General features: G+C 41.2%; 1 protein-coding gene across 3 annotated transcripts in view; it reads left to right on the forward strand.

The window, feature by feature from the left end:
- grid1b (glutamate receptor, ionotropic, delta 1b) overlaps nt 1–20,122 on the forward strand; it is a 458,806-nt gene that overhangs the window by 309,389 nt on the left and 129,295 nt on the right. For 2 of the 3 annotated variants that reach the window (XM_024284275.2, XM_024284276.2), the window contains exon 4: nt 8,021–8,226. In XM_024284275.2, the coding sequence (XP_024140043.1) occupies nt 8,021–8,226 (206 nt within the window). Of the gene's footprint in view, nt 1–7,872; nt 8,227–20,122 lie in introns of those variants that run through there. The other variant, XM_024284277.2, reaches the window with a different exon arrangement.

Consider the following 20,122-nt stretch of genomic DNA (forward strand, 5'->3'; position numbering starts at 1 on the left):
TCTGCTCGAGTCTTTGGTTTCTAACCCAACAGCAAATACTAAACAGACATTTGAAAGAATCAATTAAGTCTTTAACTTATCCTAAAGGTGTAAAATATTTAAGGCCGATTGGCTTCAACTAAAGCTTCAACATAATGAGCAAAGACTCGATGGTTTGTATTTACATGTTTATGTCCCACAGCAACACTTTCTCACTCCCAACTCCTCACGTATTGATGTTTGGTTTCTATGGACGTAAAACCAACAGAAAATCAGCCAATTTAATCTAAAAATAAATATATGCATTTTAATTATTATTATCAACATGTGCTCTGACCACAGGGGGAGAGGGGGAGCATAACGTTTGTGTTGCAGCCAGTTACATAATAGACAACTGTTTTGGTGTAGTGGCATTGTTTTGGGTTAATTCTCTTAAGAAGAACAAAGTCTCACATTGATGACATCACAGCAGCGACTGGCGCACGCTGCATACGCAGACACTAAGAGTAATGAAAGACCCGTTTAAAGGTTAATTCAAATAAAACGTTCATCCAAGTAAACCGTTGGACCCTAGCTTTAAATTTAAAAACACAACTATCGCTATAGATTGAAAGTGTGATTAACTTGATATAAAAAAGCACTAACTTGTCTATCTTTAATTAAATGTGATTAACTCTATAATTTAACACCTCTAAAATGTATTTGGAGCAGTCATGCTACGGTAACAGATGTCAACATCTATAGCAGTCTAGGATCCTCCTTAAAGAATGTCTCTTCTTCATGTTTATAGCTCAGATAAATGCTCCTGTGTTTGCTGGAAGCGTTAGCATCATAATCATTTTTGTTTAATGTGTGAAAAATACACACAGAGTTGACCTGCAGGCACTTTCTACAAGGCCATGAGTTTACCGCATTAGGCATATGAAATATAGCAAACCTCCCCATTATTCAAATGCAGAGGATGTGACACTAATTTTCCATGACATGAGTTGGTAAACTAGAATACTAATGTGCAAAACCAACACCGTGTCGTTTTCAGTGGTGGATGCTTTGCTTGTTTCTCATGTTGAATCTATCATTGTTGCTGCTTCATCCACATTGTCCTCAGAGCTTCAAAAACACACTCTAGAAAATATAGAAGTATAAACACTGATGTCAAGAGTTAGGTGTAGAGAGAAGCTACATTTGCTTTTTCTCAGAAACATGACACATGAAAGCTAAAAATGCCTCCGGCTCCAATATGTGAAGCTGCAGACAAATGTCAGCTCATCTTTTAGTCTGCTGCGTCACCGATTGTCCAGAAGGCCTTCAGTTCATCCACAGATAAAAGCTGAAGGAACTGCTGCTGCCCTTTACAGTTTCACACACAGAGGCGAGGTGTGGCGAGGTGGGGCTTACTGTGTGGAAACATTAAAGACAAGAGCAAAGAGAAATGAGGAAACAGAAACAGCTTTAAAACCAAAGCCAAAAAGGGAAAGAATAAGTCTGTTCATAAACAAACTGAAAGCCTTGATTTTGGTGCAGTTTTATCAGCCCTTACTGGGGCAGCTGTGGTGCAGAGGAAAAGAGGTTGAACTCTGATCAAAGGTTCAGTCTCCACACACCCTGTCCCATATGTCAAAGTGTCCTTGAGGAAGACAGTAAGATGGTTCAGAGGAGTCCAGAGGAGAGCATTGTTAGCATGTCACCTCAGTGATAGAATCTCCTCAACATGAAATAAAAGAAAGAATTCAAAGAACTGGTCTTATCCCTGGAGCTTACAGACACACATACATCTCATTACTACTATATGACTTTTCTATTTCTACCATCAGTGAAATTGAGTTTGCTGTTAATGTGTTTTTTTTCTGTTGTTGTTTTACTGCTTGTTTTTTTCGCACCTTCTTCTTCTGTACTGTCTTATTGTTTCACGTTGTGTTAATTGAGACAACTTTACAACATATTTTCTTGAATCTAAGCTAGATCACTTGAAGTTCTGGATGATTGCTTAAATAAGTCTCGTTTTTACATTTTTGGAGACTTTAATGAGCTCCACGTTGTGAAGTCGCACACATAACTAAATAGTTTGCCTCCATTCAGAAGCATGGTGTTATCGCATTTTCTCAGACTGTATTATCTGCTGGTAATTACTCTGCAGCTTATTACAAACGGCTGCAAGCCCAGTTTGTTTCCACAATGATGAAGATGAGAACAGTGTGATACCAGAAGATGATAAAGAGACAAAAAGAGATTCAAACAAGCAATTAGTGTAAATGAGATTAAAGACGTTTGTGTCGTGTTCTTTAATTATCTGTTACATGTTGAATTAAAACCAGAGAGGGCATAATTTCTAGATGGAGCTTAACCCTTAAACAGTTTGGTCTGTGCTGATTGACTCGCCTGGTTTGCTTGTAAGTCAGGTCGAGTGTAATATCTGATGTCTCCAAGAGGAATCATTGTGGGAGGAGAGAAATGTCTCACCTTCTTATGATAATAGGTATCTTTTAACACCTTCAGGAGATTTATGTGCCTCTGATTCTTGAAGAAAAAAATGATATTAGTTTCTAAACATTGAAAAATGTTGAACATCAATGATGTGGGTGGATTTAATTTGTGTCTTTCCTCTGAAAGCGGACGTGGTGACAGATGTAATCCGTTTGACAGCTGTTATAACGTATGTCATGACGCCGGTTCCATACTAAAAAATGAAGGCTCCTAAACATCGATATATGAAATGAATGTGAAAACGCCACAAGCTTGATGTTTGTTATTCCAGAGCCGACCTGGTGCCGCACGCCTCAGATGAGGTTTGATGGGTTTGTGATGGAGGCTGCAAAGTCGCCCCCGGGTCTTTGATTGGTTTAATTTACATTGCACCTTAGTGGGGGGGGCACGATCACAGCAGGCTGGGGTGATCATGAGGCTCGCATTAGCATTTCATTCGCTCTCTGCATCAGCAGCATATTCTGATCACAAGGAGGAGCCCAGCAGTGAGATTGTGTGGTTGGTGTGCTGAAGGTAACACACTCAACAGGGGCGGGGGGCTCGGCTTACACAAGGATTGACTTTCTCTCCTACTTGCTGGTCTCACAATCAGTCATTTAGTACTGAAGTGTTGCCTCGTTTATGCTGGGAGTTACGTTCTAAAAATAACCTGCGATACGTACGATCTGTGAAGTAGTCCTTTTAAAGGTGTAAAACTCCTCACTACAAACTGGATCAATTTTTCTCTGACAGACATGAACATTTTCACACTTTTCTCTCTTGTTTAAACTCTTAAAGTTCAAACCTTTACAGAAAAATAAGTCCGGTATTTTAGAATGAAAACAAAGATTGTAAATTTGGCAAACTCAATGGATTTTTGTACAGGACGCCTAATACGGAGGGGACGATGGTCTCCAACCAATCAACACTAATCGACCATGCCTATAAAAATCATCAATCAAGGCCTTTGCAAATCATCAAAACTGTCCTAAAGATTGCCTTTGATGGAAATTGTGTTTTTTGGTGTTTTTGACATGTTCATGGAGTATTTTTCTTATGATGGAGGACACATATAAGGAAAATAAAGCTTAAATTAGCATTTTTTTGAATTTCTGTATGACAGAGGAGACCTGGTTCAGTCAGGCAGGGAGCAGAGCAGGAGGCAGCTGGACTTAAGGTTTAGTTTTTTTTTCTTTTTCCCTCTCTTTTTCCTCAGCAGTCTTACACTGCTGGGTTTTGGTATTTTAGTTCAGGGTTGGACCTTGGTAGTCTTAGTTTGCGGGTTTTGTTTGTTTCTTTAGGTAGATTTTAGTTAAGCAACCATTAGCTGGTGACTCTGACGGTTAACATGGCTGGGTCAGCAGACTTATTTTATTTTTGGCCAAGGAGTCAATCCCTTTTTTGGCACAAGGGTTAATGAAACTGCAGTGAATCAAAAGCAGATTAAAAATGCAGTTTGAAAAAGCTTTTAGCTTTATCACACACACAAACAAAACACACTCTGCTTCATTCCATTCTATGCATCAACCTATAGACGACTACATCATTACTGTTTTTGTTTCCCTCATTTAAAGGGTAACCAAGCAGGGAAGTTGGAGGCTGACTCCACCCACAGCCAACGTTTGAAAATCCAGTCAGAGGGGGCAGGACTGTTATCATTACTGCAGCTGCAGATCATGATGTGAAACTTACATGGTTTGACCAACCACAAAATTCAACTGTAATACATTGATTCAACCTGTAGGGGGCAGCACACAGGCGTTTTTTGACTATATTTTCAAGAATTAAACAAGTTTAATTTGTCAAAAATTTGGCAATGACCAACAGACAGCACTTTAAAGCCTCATTTATAGAGGTCAACAGTAAAAAAAAAGTTGATTTTGTGTTTAGTTTCCCTTTAACCCTCCCGCTCTCTTTGGGGTCCAGATGACTCCACCCACATATTGATGTGTGATTCCTTCCATGACAAATGTGGACAAAGGTGGACAGGATTTTATGTCTGCCATGGACATTATTTAAACTAAAAAATCAATGATAAAAAAAGTTCAGCACACTGTCTTGTGGGGTCCAGATGACCCACTTTAATGTAAACAAGCTAAGGAGAGCCGAAGGGTTTTTAAGATAGCATCTGGCTCTAAACTGTACGACTGGATAGCTTCAATATTGTTGCACCGGCATTTTTAGCTTTGAGGTATGAGGATCTGAAAGCTTTATCAGTGTTGAGTCATGAACAGAAAAATGATGTGAAGTTCTACAACAGAGGTGTCCAAAGTCAGTCCTCGAGGGCCGGCCTCCTGCTGGTTGTCCAGAAACCCTGCAGTTTCTGCTGCTGGTTATATGGATCAGGTGTGTTTGGCCAATAAGGACCTTCAATTGCAGGTTGTTCAAACATGTAGGACACCGGTCCTCGAGGACTGACTTTGGACCTCTGTTCTACAAGTTTTTGAAGGAGAACCTCACAGATGTAGAGTCATCAGTTTGGTCGTCTGTTCTTTAGTTGACCCAAAACAGTTTATACCTCCTCTCTTGTCAATAGTGATTGATTGTCCAATAAAAAGCACTTCAGTACCAAGGCCAACCTGAAGGTGCAGCAAGATCGTCTAAGTTTGCTCGTATCTGTGTTTACAGGAGAGTTACAAACAAACTCTTGATGATGGGAAGGGTATGTTTACCACCCAAGACAACAGGGTGGAGGAGGTGGTTCAGTTTGGCCAAATATTTGCTGAGACTGCTTCTATTTCCAACTTAGTCCTCGGAGATTCACTAAATGTTCTGAGGCTCTTTGCTGCTTGCCCATTAGATGTCACACTGAAAGGTTAGAGCATGTGTGGATTTGCTTTATGGATATTAAGTACAGAGATGAAACTCACAAACACACACACCTATTTTGAGGCCCAGCAGGAGGGGTATGTGCAACAAAGCTAAATGCCACACCTGTCAGCAGCAATGTGGATAAAAAGGCTCAATTATCTCTGCTCATAAACACAGACCACCACTCTTCTGTGAGTCTGTTTTCCAATCATTCATTCTGCATCTCCCCCTCCACTTTAACGACCCTTCCTTCCCATCTCTTCAGGACGTGAAGAGGTAATTAAAATGTCCTCTCCTGCAGCCTGATGATAAATGAACGGAGCTGTCAGGGAATGCCTTCCACCACGTCACAGTTTCTTTAATTTTTGTATTGGATTTCGGCTTCACAGTTCAGGGAATTGGCTTCGTTAGTGAAGGGGGAACATGGAGGCATTTCGTCCGCCTGCATCTCTCATTCCTGTAAATTGTTGTGTGACCTTTGATTCTCTTTTCAAAACCTGAAGTCATTCAGCTTTCTCTGCCAGTAACTTAGAGATGAGTGATGACATGTGTTTGGGGGGTTTCAGGCATATTTATGAGTTCAGTCTCTGCATAGGTCAGAAAACAAGTGCAGTCTCAGCCAGAAAAAAATCCTGAAAGGGTGGACTCCACTCGTTTTCTGTCAAAAACAAAGCTACAGATAACAAGTTGACCGCAGGTTGTGTTACTGGTCCGGTCCACTTGAGATCAGATGGGTTGAATGTGGCCCCTGAACCAAAATGAGTTTGACACCCCTGTTTTACACAGTCTGTGCCCTCAACCAACCAGAGATCCTCAAGTGTTACCTTCACTGTCCATCAACATGCTCAGTTTAAGTCAACTGTTCTTGGCAATAACAAAAAACTGTGCCAGCAGATGGTTTGCCAAAATCTCTCTAAGGCTAATAGTTTGGCTCCATTAGCTGACAGAACTCCTCTCAGATCTGAGATGTTTGCCTCCACAACTTCCGCATCTCACTTAGGTCTTAGTCTCCTGTACCCATAAGGAGGGTTGACCCGTACGAGTACTAAGGTCTTTTGGGTTGTCCAAGGTGTAGAGTTCCTTGAAGCTTGTGCAGCTACCTTAAGGGACGCCATAAAAAATGGAATGTGCTATTGTCATGCATGCAGTTAATGTATTAAGAAGTATCTACAAAGAAAATGTAACTTAAACACACTTGTGATCAATGGGTGATAATGTCGATTATTCCACACTGACCTTGTGCAAATGTGACACACACGGGGTGAGCAGATGATGCCTATCTCCCCCGTAAAATACCCGTAGGATGTCTGCACAAACTACACTCTTATGTCTTAATTTCTTAGAGTCAATGTGAACACAGGGAGTAAATACAGTACTTACCACTTGAAGAGCATTACCAGTCTTCATATGTAGGACTCAGAGGCTTGAAGTATCCAGATAATGTGCTTTAATCTCACCTACTTCAATGCTGTATAAGCCTTCACTACGAACTGCTGCAGCATGCCTGTAGAAACAACAGGAATCTTTTCACTCTACGACTTCACCGAGTGGTCTTTATAGGTGCCCTGTGAACATGTTTGCCCATTTTCCACCTGCAGACAGTCCATATCCACCTATAAGGGCAGTTGTGACTGAGGCATTAGACTGCTGGTGTCTGTCAGCTACCTCAGGGATCCCACAAGCTATCCAGGCTCAATAGGATTCCTTCTTCAGTGTGACAGCAGCCTTTACCTTTGAAGCTTGTTGTCTCAGAGACTATGCAACCCCAATTCCTAACAATCACAGATACATCAGAAGAGGAGACATTACCAGCAAACCCTCGCAGTAGGTTTGGGTCTGCCAGTTCCTCTTCCATCAGTGGGTCCACCAGGTAGTGATCGGTGGACAGCTCTGCCCCTCTCTCTTAACCCGGGTGTCCATGACAAACAACCAAAAGGTTGCCTGAAATGACTACAAAGTAGATCATCGACCTCTTGAAAATGTGGACGCGTTTGTCGATTGTCCCACAGCAAGGATGTTCTGTCTCAGACCTCCAGGTTGGGAAGTTGGAATGAGTGACAGGTTGATGGATGGATGATGGTAGCTAGCTGGTGTGGGGAGAAAAAGCACAGCAGGAGTGGGGAGTGGCAGTTAGAGTTGAGTACAAGCCAGCTGTCAGTGCTAATAGAGAAAGATGTAGGGAGAGGAAGGAAGCAAACGAGGAAGAGTTGTTGCGGCCAAACGACCTGTCACCAGCAGAGCACTGCACAGCTGTCATGTCAGTGCCAGACAAAAATAACTTTTGCCAGTTCATGGTCGAAACGCAACCTGATGTAACCAGCAAAAAAAAAAAAACACACACACAATTGTTATCAGTGTCTTTAAAGAAGTAGGTTGTAGGTTGTGTGACTTCCATTGTTTTACCTGAAAAAGCTCATCCACCATGTTTTAATCATAATGATCCTTTAAGATTTTTATTGTTTCTGAAATTATCCCATTAAAATTAACAACACTTTTTAATGTATCATGTGTCCCTTTCAGATAAATATAGTGTACTATACTATTTGAAACAGTGACCACAAAAGACAAAAATTCTGAACTCAAAAGTTGGTTTGCAGTATACAGTATATACATGTATATATAAGAAAATTAAAATTCAATATTTTAATATATGTAATAGAATTAGAATTTTTTTTTTTTAAATCATTATTATTTTGTATTTTCCAGTGTCGGAGATTGATTTACGTATTTCTTTATTTTCTGATTTTTGTCCTGTTGATTTCTGCAGATATCCGCGGCCTGCAGAGTTTTCTGGATCAGACGTCTCGTCAGGGAGTGGACGTAGCTCTGCAGAGGGTGGACAGGAACATCAGCAAAGTCTTCACCAACCTCTTCACCACAATGCGGACTGAGGAGTTGAACCGATACCGGGACACATTACGCAGAGCTGTCCTGCTGCTTAGCCCCCAGGGAGCGCACACGTTCATCCAGCAGGTCGGTCAGGATTTCTTTTTTTTTTAACCTGTCCGAAGGGTCACTCTTGCAAGATTCTTCACAACACAGAAATAAGCTTAGAATGAAAAGCTTAAATGGAAATGATTGAGAACAACCATGAAACATGTTGGTATGATATTTGAGAGTATTAAGCACCATTTAATTTAGCAGAAATTAGGCTTTTGTACTTTTAGCATAAAGTACCCTATATACTGTAAGTGTACTACAAGTTAACTTAGTCTATACTTAAAGTGAGGCAGTAAACTTGAAGTTCACATTTTGTGCACTGTCCAAGTATGCAAATGTAAAATGTTCCAATTTAGTCTGAAGAAGTATTCACTACAAGTACATGGTCTATAGCTCGGGTCTCAAACTGGCGGCCCACGGGCCATTTGTGGCCCTCCACCTTAATATGAAAGTTCATTGTCTACTAAGCAATATCTTCTGCATGTCCACAGTTCTTTGATGATAGTTTGTATTTGCTGTATGATGTTTCAGCTTTATGTTTAAAACTTTGCATTTGCTATTGTCATTGGATCTGGTCGTCATAAAAGTTCTTAGCAACAGTCGCTAGAATTGAGCTGGCATGTGTTGAATCTCCTTGGGCAAGATACTGAACCCCGCATTGCCTCTGATGGAGGGTTGGTGTAAGTGCTTGGCAGCGGAGCCACCACCAGTGTGTGAATGTGTGTGTGACTGGTTGACCGGGTGAATGGGTCTGTGATGGCTTTGGGCCCTCAAGGAAGGTAAAAAAGCACTATACAATTATACGTCTTTTACCATTTTCCATACTTATAATGGTAGGTCTTTCCTTTTTGACTCTCATCAGCTCATCAACAAAAACTACATCAACATCCCAGCTGAGTCTAAGAAGTGATTAGTTTCTTGACAACATTCAGTCTCTTATAGACTTTATAGAAGCAATAATTACAGCTTCCTTTACCATTGCAGAAATAACAAAATCTGTGTTTTTAAATGAAATTTCTTGCTTTAAACATGTACTGTGTAAGCCCCCCCACTGTGCAATTCTCATTTGTCACCCTTCCAAAGTCTTCTGCCCACCTCCCACCCCCCAATATAAAATGTTGTAGCATTACCAATGAACAGGTAGCAGACTTGTTGTTGATGCTGTCAGTTTTTGTGTTATGTTTGTTGGAATTAAGTAGTTCTTCTGCCTCTTTTCTTGTGTTTTAGTCCATTTTTGAGCATATATGTCGATGAAACACCTATCAGTAAATTCCTTGATCCCTTTTGGAAGTCACGGGATATCTGGAGCCTATCACAACTACTGTTGGGTAAAGGTGGGGTACCCCCTCAACAGATTGCCAGTCCCTCCCATGGCCGCACAATCTCACACGGTCAAGTTTACAATTAGGGACAATTAACTGTAGAATCACCAATCAACCCATGAAGTCTTTGGAGAAAAGAGAAGATGCTAACTCCACAAAGAAAGGTTGCAATAGGACTCTTGGGTCTTCTTGCTGTGAAGCAAGAGTGCTAACCACTACCCTACTGTGCACCTGTCGCGGAATTTGAGACAGTTAGAGGATAATTGAGCAGAACTCTGTCTTTGCTCTGCAGTATCAACGGGGTTCAACGTTAGGCTTCTGTGCACTGATGTGTGATGATAAATAGACGTTTAGGAGTGAACTATAGGAACTCTGTCCATGCACACTTGTCTGCGCACCCCTGTTGGTTTTCCAGCCTCAGGAACTAATTCACTTCCAGACTTTAGTCTTGTGTGTTTGTCGTCTGAAATCCTGTCATGTTTTCATCATATAAAACTGTCAAAGTAGTTAAAACTGTAAATGTACTTCATGTCTAAAGTTCTGAAAGGGTTTCTCCTTCTTTAATTACTACCTTCTCAGAGCAGAGGTAAGTGCTCACATGTCTCTCCTCCTCATCCAGAAAATGACTCAAACCTGAGCATGGTATAGTGTGTTTATGATCATATGCTGACAGGCTGGAATAATTCAGATCAAAACGTTTGAGTGTAATGAAGCATATTTAAGTCTTCAAGTGATAGACTGTTACAGAAACCTTCTTCACAGAAGGATAATCTCTGACTGAGGTGTTGATAATAGGTTATCTTCTCCGCTCTAACGGCTGACAGCTGGTTTGTCGTTCCTTCTCATGTCTTTGCAGCAAACTCCTCTCATTTTAAATGCAGATACAGCTCAGGTCAAATCTGATGATGGTCAGTTGGACTAACGCTATGGTCACATGAAGCCACACAGAGGTTAACCCCTACAGAGAATGTGTTTTTTTAGGTTGTTTGAGCCAATGGAGAGTCATAGAGAGGAGGGGTCAGGTCAAAACCTGCAGTTCCCATTGAGTCTTTTTGGAATGTATGATTGTTGAGCGTGTGGTAGGTGGATTGTGAAGTATTCTTAAGACTATTGTTAGTTTCACACACTCATGACATACATGTGACACTGCCGCTTACACCACACTCTAGTTGTTTGTGAAGCCTTAAGGTGCATTAATCCTAAACGTGATTAGCGCTGCGGAGGCGGCCAGTTTCAATGTTAAGTCAATGGAACACGCACGACATGAGACGATGTGAATCCCCGCAGCGCGATCTGAGGGATGAGGCGCAAATTGGCCGGCACAGCTAAAATTTAAATAGGTGAAGTTTGACAGGTTGCCATGTCGCATCTACCAATCAGGAACTCGGCTTTTGGCATGTGACGTTTTCAGTGGCGGGATCAGCGAGTAGGATATTAGTACAAAGCGAGCGTTTTTGTCCAGAACTTCCATCTATTTCTGTAACCTGTTGGAGCTGGAGGTTTGCAGAGTTCATCCGGCTACGTTGGCACAAAGGCAGGATCAAATCTGGACAGATCGGTGGCTTTCACTCCTGCGGCAGAGCTCACTGGCTTGATATGCTGGCAGACAGAGAGAGCTGCTGCGGGGTGTGGAGGCTACCAGCTCAGGCCTCATTGAGACATTAAAAAAAGGAAAAAGGTCTCCTAGTTTTATTTTTCCCCCACGGTTTAATATGAGACAGAGAGCCTTCAAGCTCAGCCACAGAGACACATCGCGGAAGCGGCTGTCATACAGACACAGCCCCCTGTACTGGGAAAACCTTTTAATAATAATCATATAAACCCAAACATGAAAACATGATTACTGATGTTTTTGTAGAACTCCCTAAATTAAATAAATCTTATTTCTCAACATCATCTGTGTCTTCCATACATTCTAAGTGAGATATTCACAGACACCGTTCCTTATAGCATCATCCTAAAAACATTAGCTGCTAGCTCGTCCCACATATGGTCGCAGCATAGATTTCAGGAACACATTTTTTTGACAGGCGACGAGCAGGGAATTCGTTGCCTGATGAAAGAGGCGCGGGGCACGTGAATTGCGTTTGGTGAGAATGCACCTTTACCCATTTAGGCTTTCTGCGGGACAAGGAGGACACACTCATCACATGAACAGCACCAACTCACTCTTTGTGCAGTCTGCATTTCATGGGGGAGGGTGTAAAAAATGAAGAATGTATATAACACGCTTAAGGTGCATTCACACCGAACGCAATTCTGGTGGCATCTCCAATGTTATTCAATGGTCCAGACGCGCTCTGAGGTGAATTGAAGCCCCGTGGCGTGATGTAAGTGATCAGTGCAGCGCGAACGTCTGCCAGCAGCTCGATTTGAGCGGCAAGGCGCGAATCGGGTGGCAGGCGTGAAATTTAAATACCTAAAGTTTGACAGGTCACCGCGTCACATCAGCTAATCAGGAACTCAGGTTTGGGCGAGGGACTTCTCCAGTGACCCGATCAGCGGGTAGAATACTAATCTAATACAAGCATTTATGTCGTGTCACAGCGCACGGTTCTCTGGTTGCAGCCGGACAGCCTCCCGGACCAGCGGGGCTCGTACGCTCCACACGCCGGGAGAGAGAGAGCCAGTGCAGGAGCACTGACCGCGGAGCGGGAACCGGGCACCGTGGGCAAGAATCTGCGGACCACGGACCGTGGAGCGCATTCGGGAACTGGGGAGTAGGGACCGCGGGACGCAGAGTGAAGTACCAAAACTGGCACAGACTAGGAACCGCTAGGATGAAACGCTTTGGCACCAGAACCCCATAAAACCCAATCGGTGCCCAACAGATCAGTGGCTTTCGCTCCTGCGCGGAGCTCGATATGCCCGCACACAGCGAGATGCTGCGGGAGTTGCCAGCTCTGGTCTCATGGAGACATTAAAAAAGGTCTCCTGATTTTATTTCCCCCTCTGATTAATACAAAACAGAGAGCCTTCAAGCTCAAACACTGAAACACACAAACGTTGCAGAAGCAGCTGTTACACAGACACAGCCCCCTGTACCGGGAAAATCTTTGAATAACACGATTACTCATGTTTTTCTAGAACTCTTCACAATAAATAAACCTTTATTCTTTTGTATGTGTCTTCAGTTCATTCAAAGTGAGATATCCACAGAAAGAGCTGGTAGCTCCTCCCACATGCGGCCGCGGCCTCAGCAACACATTTTTTGACAAGCGACGAGCAGCGAATTCACCACATGGTTAAAAAGGGGCGGGGCACGCAAATTTGCGTTTGGTGTGTTTGCATCATTACGTATTTCCCACTTTTACCTTACTTTACTTTACACTGTATCTGTGTCACTGTGACCTGTCACTCCCAGCATGCCCAAAGAACAAGATCTGCTTCAACGTTCTCACTCCACACGCTCAGCGAGTGGTTTAATGAACCAGCTGTGTGCCGTGTACAGGTTTCACCTGCAGACAGCCTGTATCCAACCATGAGGGCAGTACATTACAAACTGTCTGAGACACAGCAAGATGAATATAATTAATTGCAAGAGGATTTGAAGAGGCTACATCCTGGGAGTACCAAAAAAACTTTCAACTATTTCTCAGTCGCTGGTGCAACTAGTCAAGACCTGTAAAAACAACAATGTGAACAAGACGGTCACGTCTGGTTTAGGCTTCTTTTGCATGTAGATGGCTCCTTTAGATTAGTATGTCCTGACTCTAATCTCTACAAGGTAATGAGTTTTTAAAAAATGTAAATAAACGTTACATACTGCATACTGGTGTGAATCTTTTTAACCCAGATGTGACAATAGCAAAAGACTTAAAATTTTTGTTACTCTACAACATGCCTGTTTACATGTGCAAATTGTGTTGGATAAATAGATTTTTGAGACGTCTTCAGAGTTGTAACCTCGTATAGTAATCACACAAAAGGTTAAACTGAGACAACAGAATCAAATACAAACAGAAGGAAAAGCAGAGTTGAAATCTGAATATGTGGAACTGCTTGAACAGTAATATTTTATTGGTTCATCCCTCAATGTTGATGACTGACTTTTTTTCAAGCTGAAGTAGCTGCTCTTCATGAGTATTTCTAAAATGTTCCTGGAATAGAAAAATGCTGTCAGAAGAGGTGGGCATGAAAAGAGGTTTTCTGACTGAGTGGGAAGGGTGTAATACATTTCTGCGGCTGTCATTCAGTCTTCTTTCAGGCTTTAGAAAGTGTCTCCAAAAACCCTCCATCCTCAGAGGTAGTACTCAGACTCCCTGTGTGCTATAGAACCTGGAAATCAATGTCGCAGGCCACAACATGAAGTTTTAGAACCACAACCAAACAGAGGAGCTCTGCTTCTGCTTTTGTGTGAGGCCTCCCGCTGGTGAACCAGATCAATGCGGCTTTCTCCACAAGCAGAGGAGCTCCGAACCCACAGAGTCAAAACAAGCAGGGTTTGTCTTAATACTGACAGAAATTGTAAATGTTTTCAATCATGATTCTTTGATTTGAGAGCACTGCTGATACAGCTGCAGTGCTCTCATCTAATCTGTCTGACAATATAATAAAACTATGAGTGTTAGCAGAGTTTCTGTAACATCTTTTGTTTTGTTTTAATTGTATGTCTAGTTGGTTCACCATTACCATTCTACACTAGGGATCAGGGAGGAACTGGTGGAAGCTTGGAAGGTGAAGGTGCTCATGTTGATTGTAGCACTCGGGCAGTAACCCCTAAACTGGAGGAGTGGCCACAGCAAACCATCCACATTGACATCATCAGAACACAGAGGAGTCATAAATAGACGTCGTGAAATGTTCATATTGATTCAATTTAAGTAAAGCAGTTAGCATTGTGTCTGAATTGCTTTTAAAATCCAGGGCAGTAGATAGTTCTGCACTATATCGATTATTAGTAGTTAGAGGTTAGGATGGGAATTCAGACATAGCCTAGAGCTTGTTTGTAACATGCTACACATTAGCCACATCAGAAGCGTTGGGTTATGAGTGAGAAGTGTTAAAACATTTGCTTCAAATGTGACTATGCTAACTCCCAACCTTGTCAGCAACTTAAAGAAAAAAAAACAGACTGATACCACTAAAACAAACGTTACTGTAACTCCAAACATTGATAAGACCGAGGAAAAAAAAATAAAAATACTCTGGCACCGCCGCATGTAAGTTGCGTTATTCACATTACCTGTAACTCCCAACCTTGCTAGTAACTCATAAAAAACAGACTGATACACTAAAACAAACGTTACTGTGACTATGCTAACTCCAAATCTTGCTAGTAACACATGAAAACACTCTCACACTGCTACACGTTAGCCATGTTAGCACATTCACATTAGCTGTAACTCTCAACCTTGCTGGCAACGCATAAAAAGCTGACTGATACCGCTAAGACAAACTTTACTGTGATGTGCTAACTTTAATAAAGGCTTAAACAAGCTTTTAAAATCTTTTAAATGCATGTAAGAATTGCACAATGTTACATTTACAACCATTGTATTTCTAAATCATATTCAAATATTACAAATATGTGTTTGGGACCAGGGGAAGTCTTCTCTGAAGCTGCTCTGGTGCCCCCATCTGGACTGATATATTTCCTTTTTTGGCAGGAAGTGCTGCTTCAGCCTCACAGGAGCCGTTTTTCACATTTCAGGTTGAAGCGCTGTGCGAGTCATTATGAAGCATGTGTGAAGAATTACTGCTTTCCAACATGGTGGGATCACACGTTCTGTGCTGCAGCGTTCATTCATGTGCAACACTCCTGCTGATTGTTGTCTCCGCTTGTCCTTCCTGCCCCTTCCCCCCTCCTGCCCTCCTCTCGTTTTATCTATTTTTATTTCCTTATCTTTATCCTTTTCTGTGTCTCTGACATTTCTCTCTTTCCGCTCATCTCCTCCCCAGCTTTGTTCGTCCCCCTTCCTCCGTGATCTTGCTTTAATGTGCCGTCAGAGCAAAATAAGAGCCAGAGAATAAATTAACCGGAGAGAGGAAGTTCTTTTCCCTCTTCTCTGCAAATAGTTTGACTGACAGCATCCAATCATGCAGCTGAGGTGTGATACACCAGACGTGCACGTGTGCAAGCACACAACCCTTGTTACACACTCGCCTTTCCACAGAAACCTTCAGGGTACAAATCTTTCCACAGCAAATTGAAAATGACCCCAATAAACACAAAATCAGGCACTCTATCCACACATCTGTCTCTGACACACACCCACACACACACACACACACACACACACCCCCCACTAACTTACCTAGAATTAAAGCATTGGATTTCTTACTATTTTCCTTAGGATTTGATGAGTTGTATCTTCACTGAAATAACTATGGCTTCCTCCGTGAGAATGGTTTGAAAACGGAGCAGGAGCCACATAAGTTTACAGGGTAAAAGGTTGATTGATTGATTGATACAAAATCCAGTCATTTATTATTATCCTAATTGTAAAGCTAAAAAATTTTCAAACATGCTTCCTTTTCTCACGTTTTACTAGACAAAACATATCCAACTTACCACTTAGTCATGCATTTGAGATTACATTTCAGTTCAATTTGATTGATTGATGAACCAGTCAATCGAACTATTCTAAAAAGAGTGTATGGGCATAAGACTGAAAGGTTGTCGTTTTCTCATTCAGAGTGGCTCGATTCAGTGTAATTATCAATCATGTTGGTTCTGTCCCTTTAGCAAAAAAAATATGTCTTGATAAGACATTTTCATCAAGTGAACCCTACACTGCCTCCATGAAGGCCAGTGAAACAGAGCTTGTTTCACAAATCAAATCACATCAAACTGAAGAATTTTTCACACAACAGTAACACAATGTGCTTTACAGGCTCAAAAATGAAATAAAAATTACACAGAATGCCCTCAACGCCCCTGACCCCCTACACCCAATATAATAAAACATGAAATAGAAATAAATTTAAAAAAAAAGAAATAGAAACTGAAGTGGAAACTTGGCTTGATGTTGACGTGAGGAAATGATATTGTGGGTATGTGTCCATGCCAAGTCATGATGACATATCCAGATCAGAATGCTCTCCGATCAAAGCTAGCTGCCAGACCCGAGAGAAGGACCCTGTTCTATGAGAAGTTCTGGTAGCTGTCTGGATGATTCCTCTGAGGAAGACACTGGACTTAAAACAACATTTAAAAAGAGCAACAATAAATATTCATACAAGTAAAAGCAGTGATTAAAAACATAGAGTGTAATGGACCAGTAAAAATCAGAAGTAGTCTTAAAAAACAATTGACCTAAAACTTAGAAAAAGTATCAAGAAATAAAATGACTTCCATTAAATACATGAACAGTCTGCAGTCCTGAGGCTCTCTGGGAGGCCGTGTCCTCAGACGAGGTCCGTAAAAACTGAATAAGGCCTCACTAAAGGTCCACAATGAGTCATACTGTAAAATAATACCAGATATGATGATCCAAGACCTTAAAACTGTTTATAGACCATTAAAGAACTTTAAAATCGACCCCTGCACTTCTAGTTGCTCACTATGGTTCTCAGGCAAGAACCTCCTTCACGTCTCAAGAACTTGATTTGAAACTTGCAGTCGCCGGTGGGTTCTCCGAAATCAGTGTACTTCAATTTCCCACAGATTTACCTCAAAGATTTTCATATAAATTAATTCATAAAATCATTTTACTCTGAAGACAGATAAGTATTAGCCGGCTTACTTAGCCATATTTCATAGTTTCTGTTGTCAGGTTGACATTCAACCTTTCACCTCTGTTACATGCATAAATTATATTTACTATTGTTTGGGGGAAAAAAAAAACAATTAAGGTGGAACGATCCACCTCTGACCCAACACAATGAAGCCGAAAGTTTTGAATCGGAAATTTTCAGATTCAAGAAAGGAAAAAAAAACAAATTTAAAAAGAAGTTTTGAAAGAGAAAAAAAAAGCATTTTGAAATTGAATTGTTGAGTTTTGAATCCCCAAAACAGAACATTTGATGCTGAAAAGTGTATTTTAGAACAGCAAAAAAGTTTTGAACATTTTACATTTATTTTTGGAACAAACCAATATTTTTTTCCATTTGTTTTATTTGCGTTTCAAATAATATTGGCCCCAATTTAGCTCCATAGAACCCCACACCAGGATGAAAATAAGGAATAACTTGGACAAGGGTCATTTTTATAGTAGGAAAAGGTGAAGACAGTGTTGTCCAATATATTTTTTTAAAATGATCTGATAAATGAATTAATTTGATCATGAAATTGCCAATATAAGAAGGATACATTTCTTTGACTTGAATCACCTTTTATTTGTAGCTTTGATGCCCCATTGACCAACCCTTTGGTTTGTAAAACACTCCGGCGTGTGTCTTAATGGAGTCCTGCCTCCACTGACCTTTTAGTGACTTGCTGTTGCATTTGTATAAAGTCAGTGTGTGTTTTAGCAAGCTGTGACCAGCTGCCTCTTCTGGGTTGTGAAGATCCCCATAAACATTGTTTACAAGTCTTTAAAACATGCCATTAGGAGTTTCCATTAACACCCGAGGTGCTGGAAAGAAAAGGAAATCAATATTTGAAGTCACATTCTTTGCCTTAAGAGCAGCTCATGTTGTCTTTGATTCATTTCAGAGGATTTGCGTGTTTGTTTACCTGTTCTGTTGTACTCAGATCTGCTGCTGTAGCACTTTGTTCCTCCGCCAAGGCACCAAACAAAAGCTGCATGACTTCAGAGAAATTAGAATAAATTATAGTTTAACAGAATTTGTGTTCTTTGATCCGGAAGTCACGTTTTCAGACTTCAGTGAAGTATCTGTTGTGTTTGTGTAGACGTTTTAAGCTGACTGTGATTTGTAGAGAAAGGTGAGTCTATGAGTGATGACACAAAAATGAAGAGAAGAGCTGACTACAGATGCCTGCTGGGAATTAAGGAGCCCTCACAGGTCAGGTCTGTCAGGTTTGTTTATTGTTGGGGAGAGACGGGGTCATGGCGACTGACCGGAGCTCTGCTCAAAAACAACCATCTACCTTAAAGCTAACTGATGCCAGCGCAGTTCACCAGGTGACCAATAGGGGGCATTTTATTAGATCAATTTGGCACCATGGCACTTCGAACAAGAGAGAAAAGTGTGAAAATGTTCATGAGAAAACTACACAGAATAGTGAGGAGTTTTACACCCTTAAAACATCCTTTTCACCTGTTTTGAGTCATTTTAGACCATAACCCTGCAATAAATGAGGCAAAGCAGCCCAGTCTACAACAGAAGTAAATATATTTACTTCTTGTTAGTGATTTGATCAGAAAGGTATATTAAATATCCGGTTCAATGACCTCAAAGCTGATAACTGACTTTATTAATGTCAGGAGTCAGCACTCTGTCTCCCCCTCTGGTCACTGGTGGGAGCCGTCTCCAGAGTACTGACTGCACTTCATCTCCCAGCAACCCCAGCGCACAATTCCTGGATGCTGCTCTGCCGACTCTCGTTTGCTGATCACCCACAGGACACCTAAGCACTGCTCAGAGTCTCACTCTGTGCAAAGTATTGTTTGTGCCACTCAGCCTGCATACTAAGCATTTCATCCTGACCCGATCTCCTGTTCACCTGATCCTGCTTCAGCTTTGATTCTTCTTTGTCTTTGATTCTTCTTTGTCTTTAATTCTTCTTCGCCTTTGATTCTTCTTCATCTTCAATTCTTCATCTCTGATCCTGCTTCATCTTTAATTCTTCTTCGCCTTTGATCCTGTTTCATATTTGATTCTTCTTCGTCTTTGATTCTTCATCTTTGAATCCTCTTCATCTTTGATTCTTCATCGTTGATTCTTCGTCTTTGATTTTTCTTCGACTTTGACTCTTCTCCATCCTTGATCCTGCTTCCTCTCATTCTTCTTCGTCTTTGATCCTGCTTCATCTTTCATTCTTCTTCATCTTTCATCCTACTTCATCTTTGATTCTGCTTGTTTGTCGCCTGCCCCGACCCTTGCTTGGACCCTGATCACTCTGGTTGCTCCCATGTTCGTTGCTGACTTCTGTCCGCCTAACTCTGATTTAGATTTGTGGACTTTTAGCTTTGTAAATAAACCTGCTGCACTTGGAACCAGCTGTCTGCCTGTTCTGTGACAGATAAACCAAATATGAACCAACAGGTCAAATGACCAACAGGTTTTTCAGGACAAGTCTCATCCTAAGATCTCTTAGAAATGAACACTGACAAAATCTTATCTTGCTTTAGTTAAATGAAGGTACAGTCTGTATGTTTGGCAGGAAAAATAATTTTCCTAAAGATTAAGCTGTAATGATCAACTGTTAGAGCTAGGATCAGTGTTATCATCTCACCATGAGTCGTGTGAAGCCTCCTCTGAAATGATAATCAACTATAGGAGCTTTTATGCTTCTCTTTAGGAAATATTTCTCTGATTTTATTTTAAAAAGTGATTATTTTTCAAAAACAATACTTGCTTGGGAAGGATCCATCAAAGGCACCAAACTGTTTATGCTGCCAAGAAAGTTTTAGTCACAACACCTTCTTTTCAAATTATCTAGAGTTATTTCAATGAAGCGTTGGGCTTGATAGTTTGCCTCCTCTCAGGAGGTTTTCTTATGGTTTGGTTGGCTTTCACACCTGGAACTCTCTGTAGAG

The sequence above is a fragment of the Oryzias melastigma genome, linkage group LG19 (genome assembly GCF_002922805.2).
Source record: "Oryzias melastigma strain HK-1 linkage group LG19, ASM292280v2, whole genome shotgun sequence".
Taxonomy (NCBI): Eukaryota; Metazoa; Chordata; class Actinopteri; order Beloniformes; family Adrianichthyidae; genus Oryzias; species Oryzias melastigma.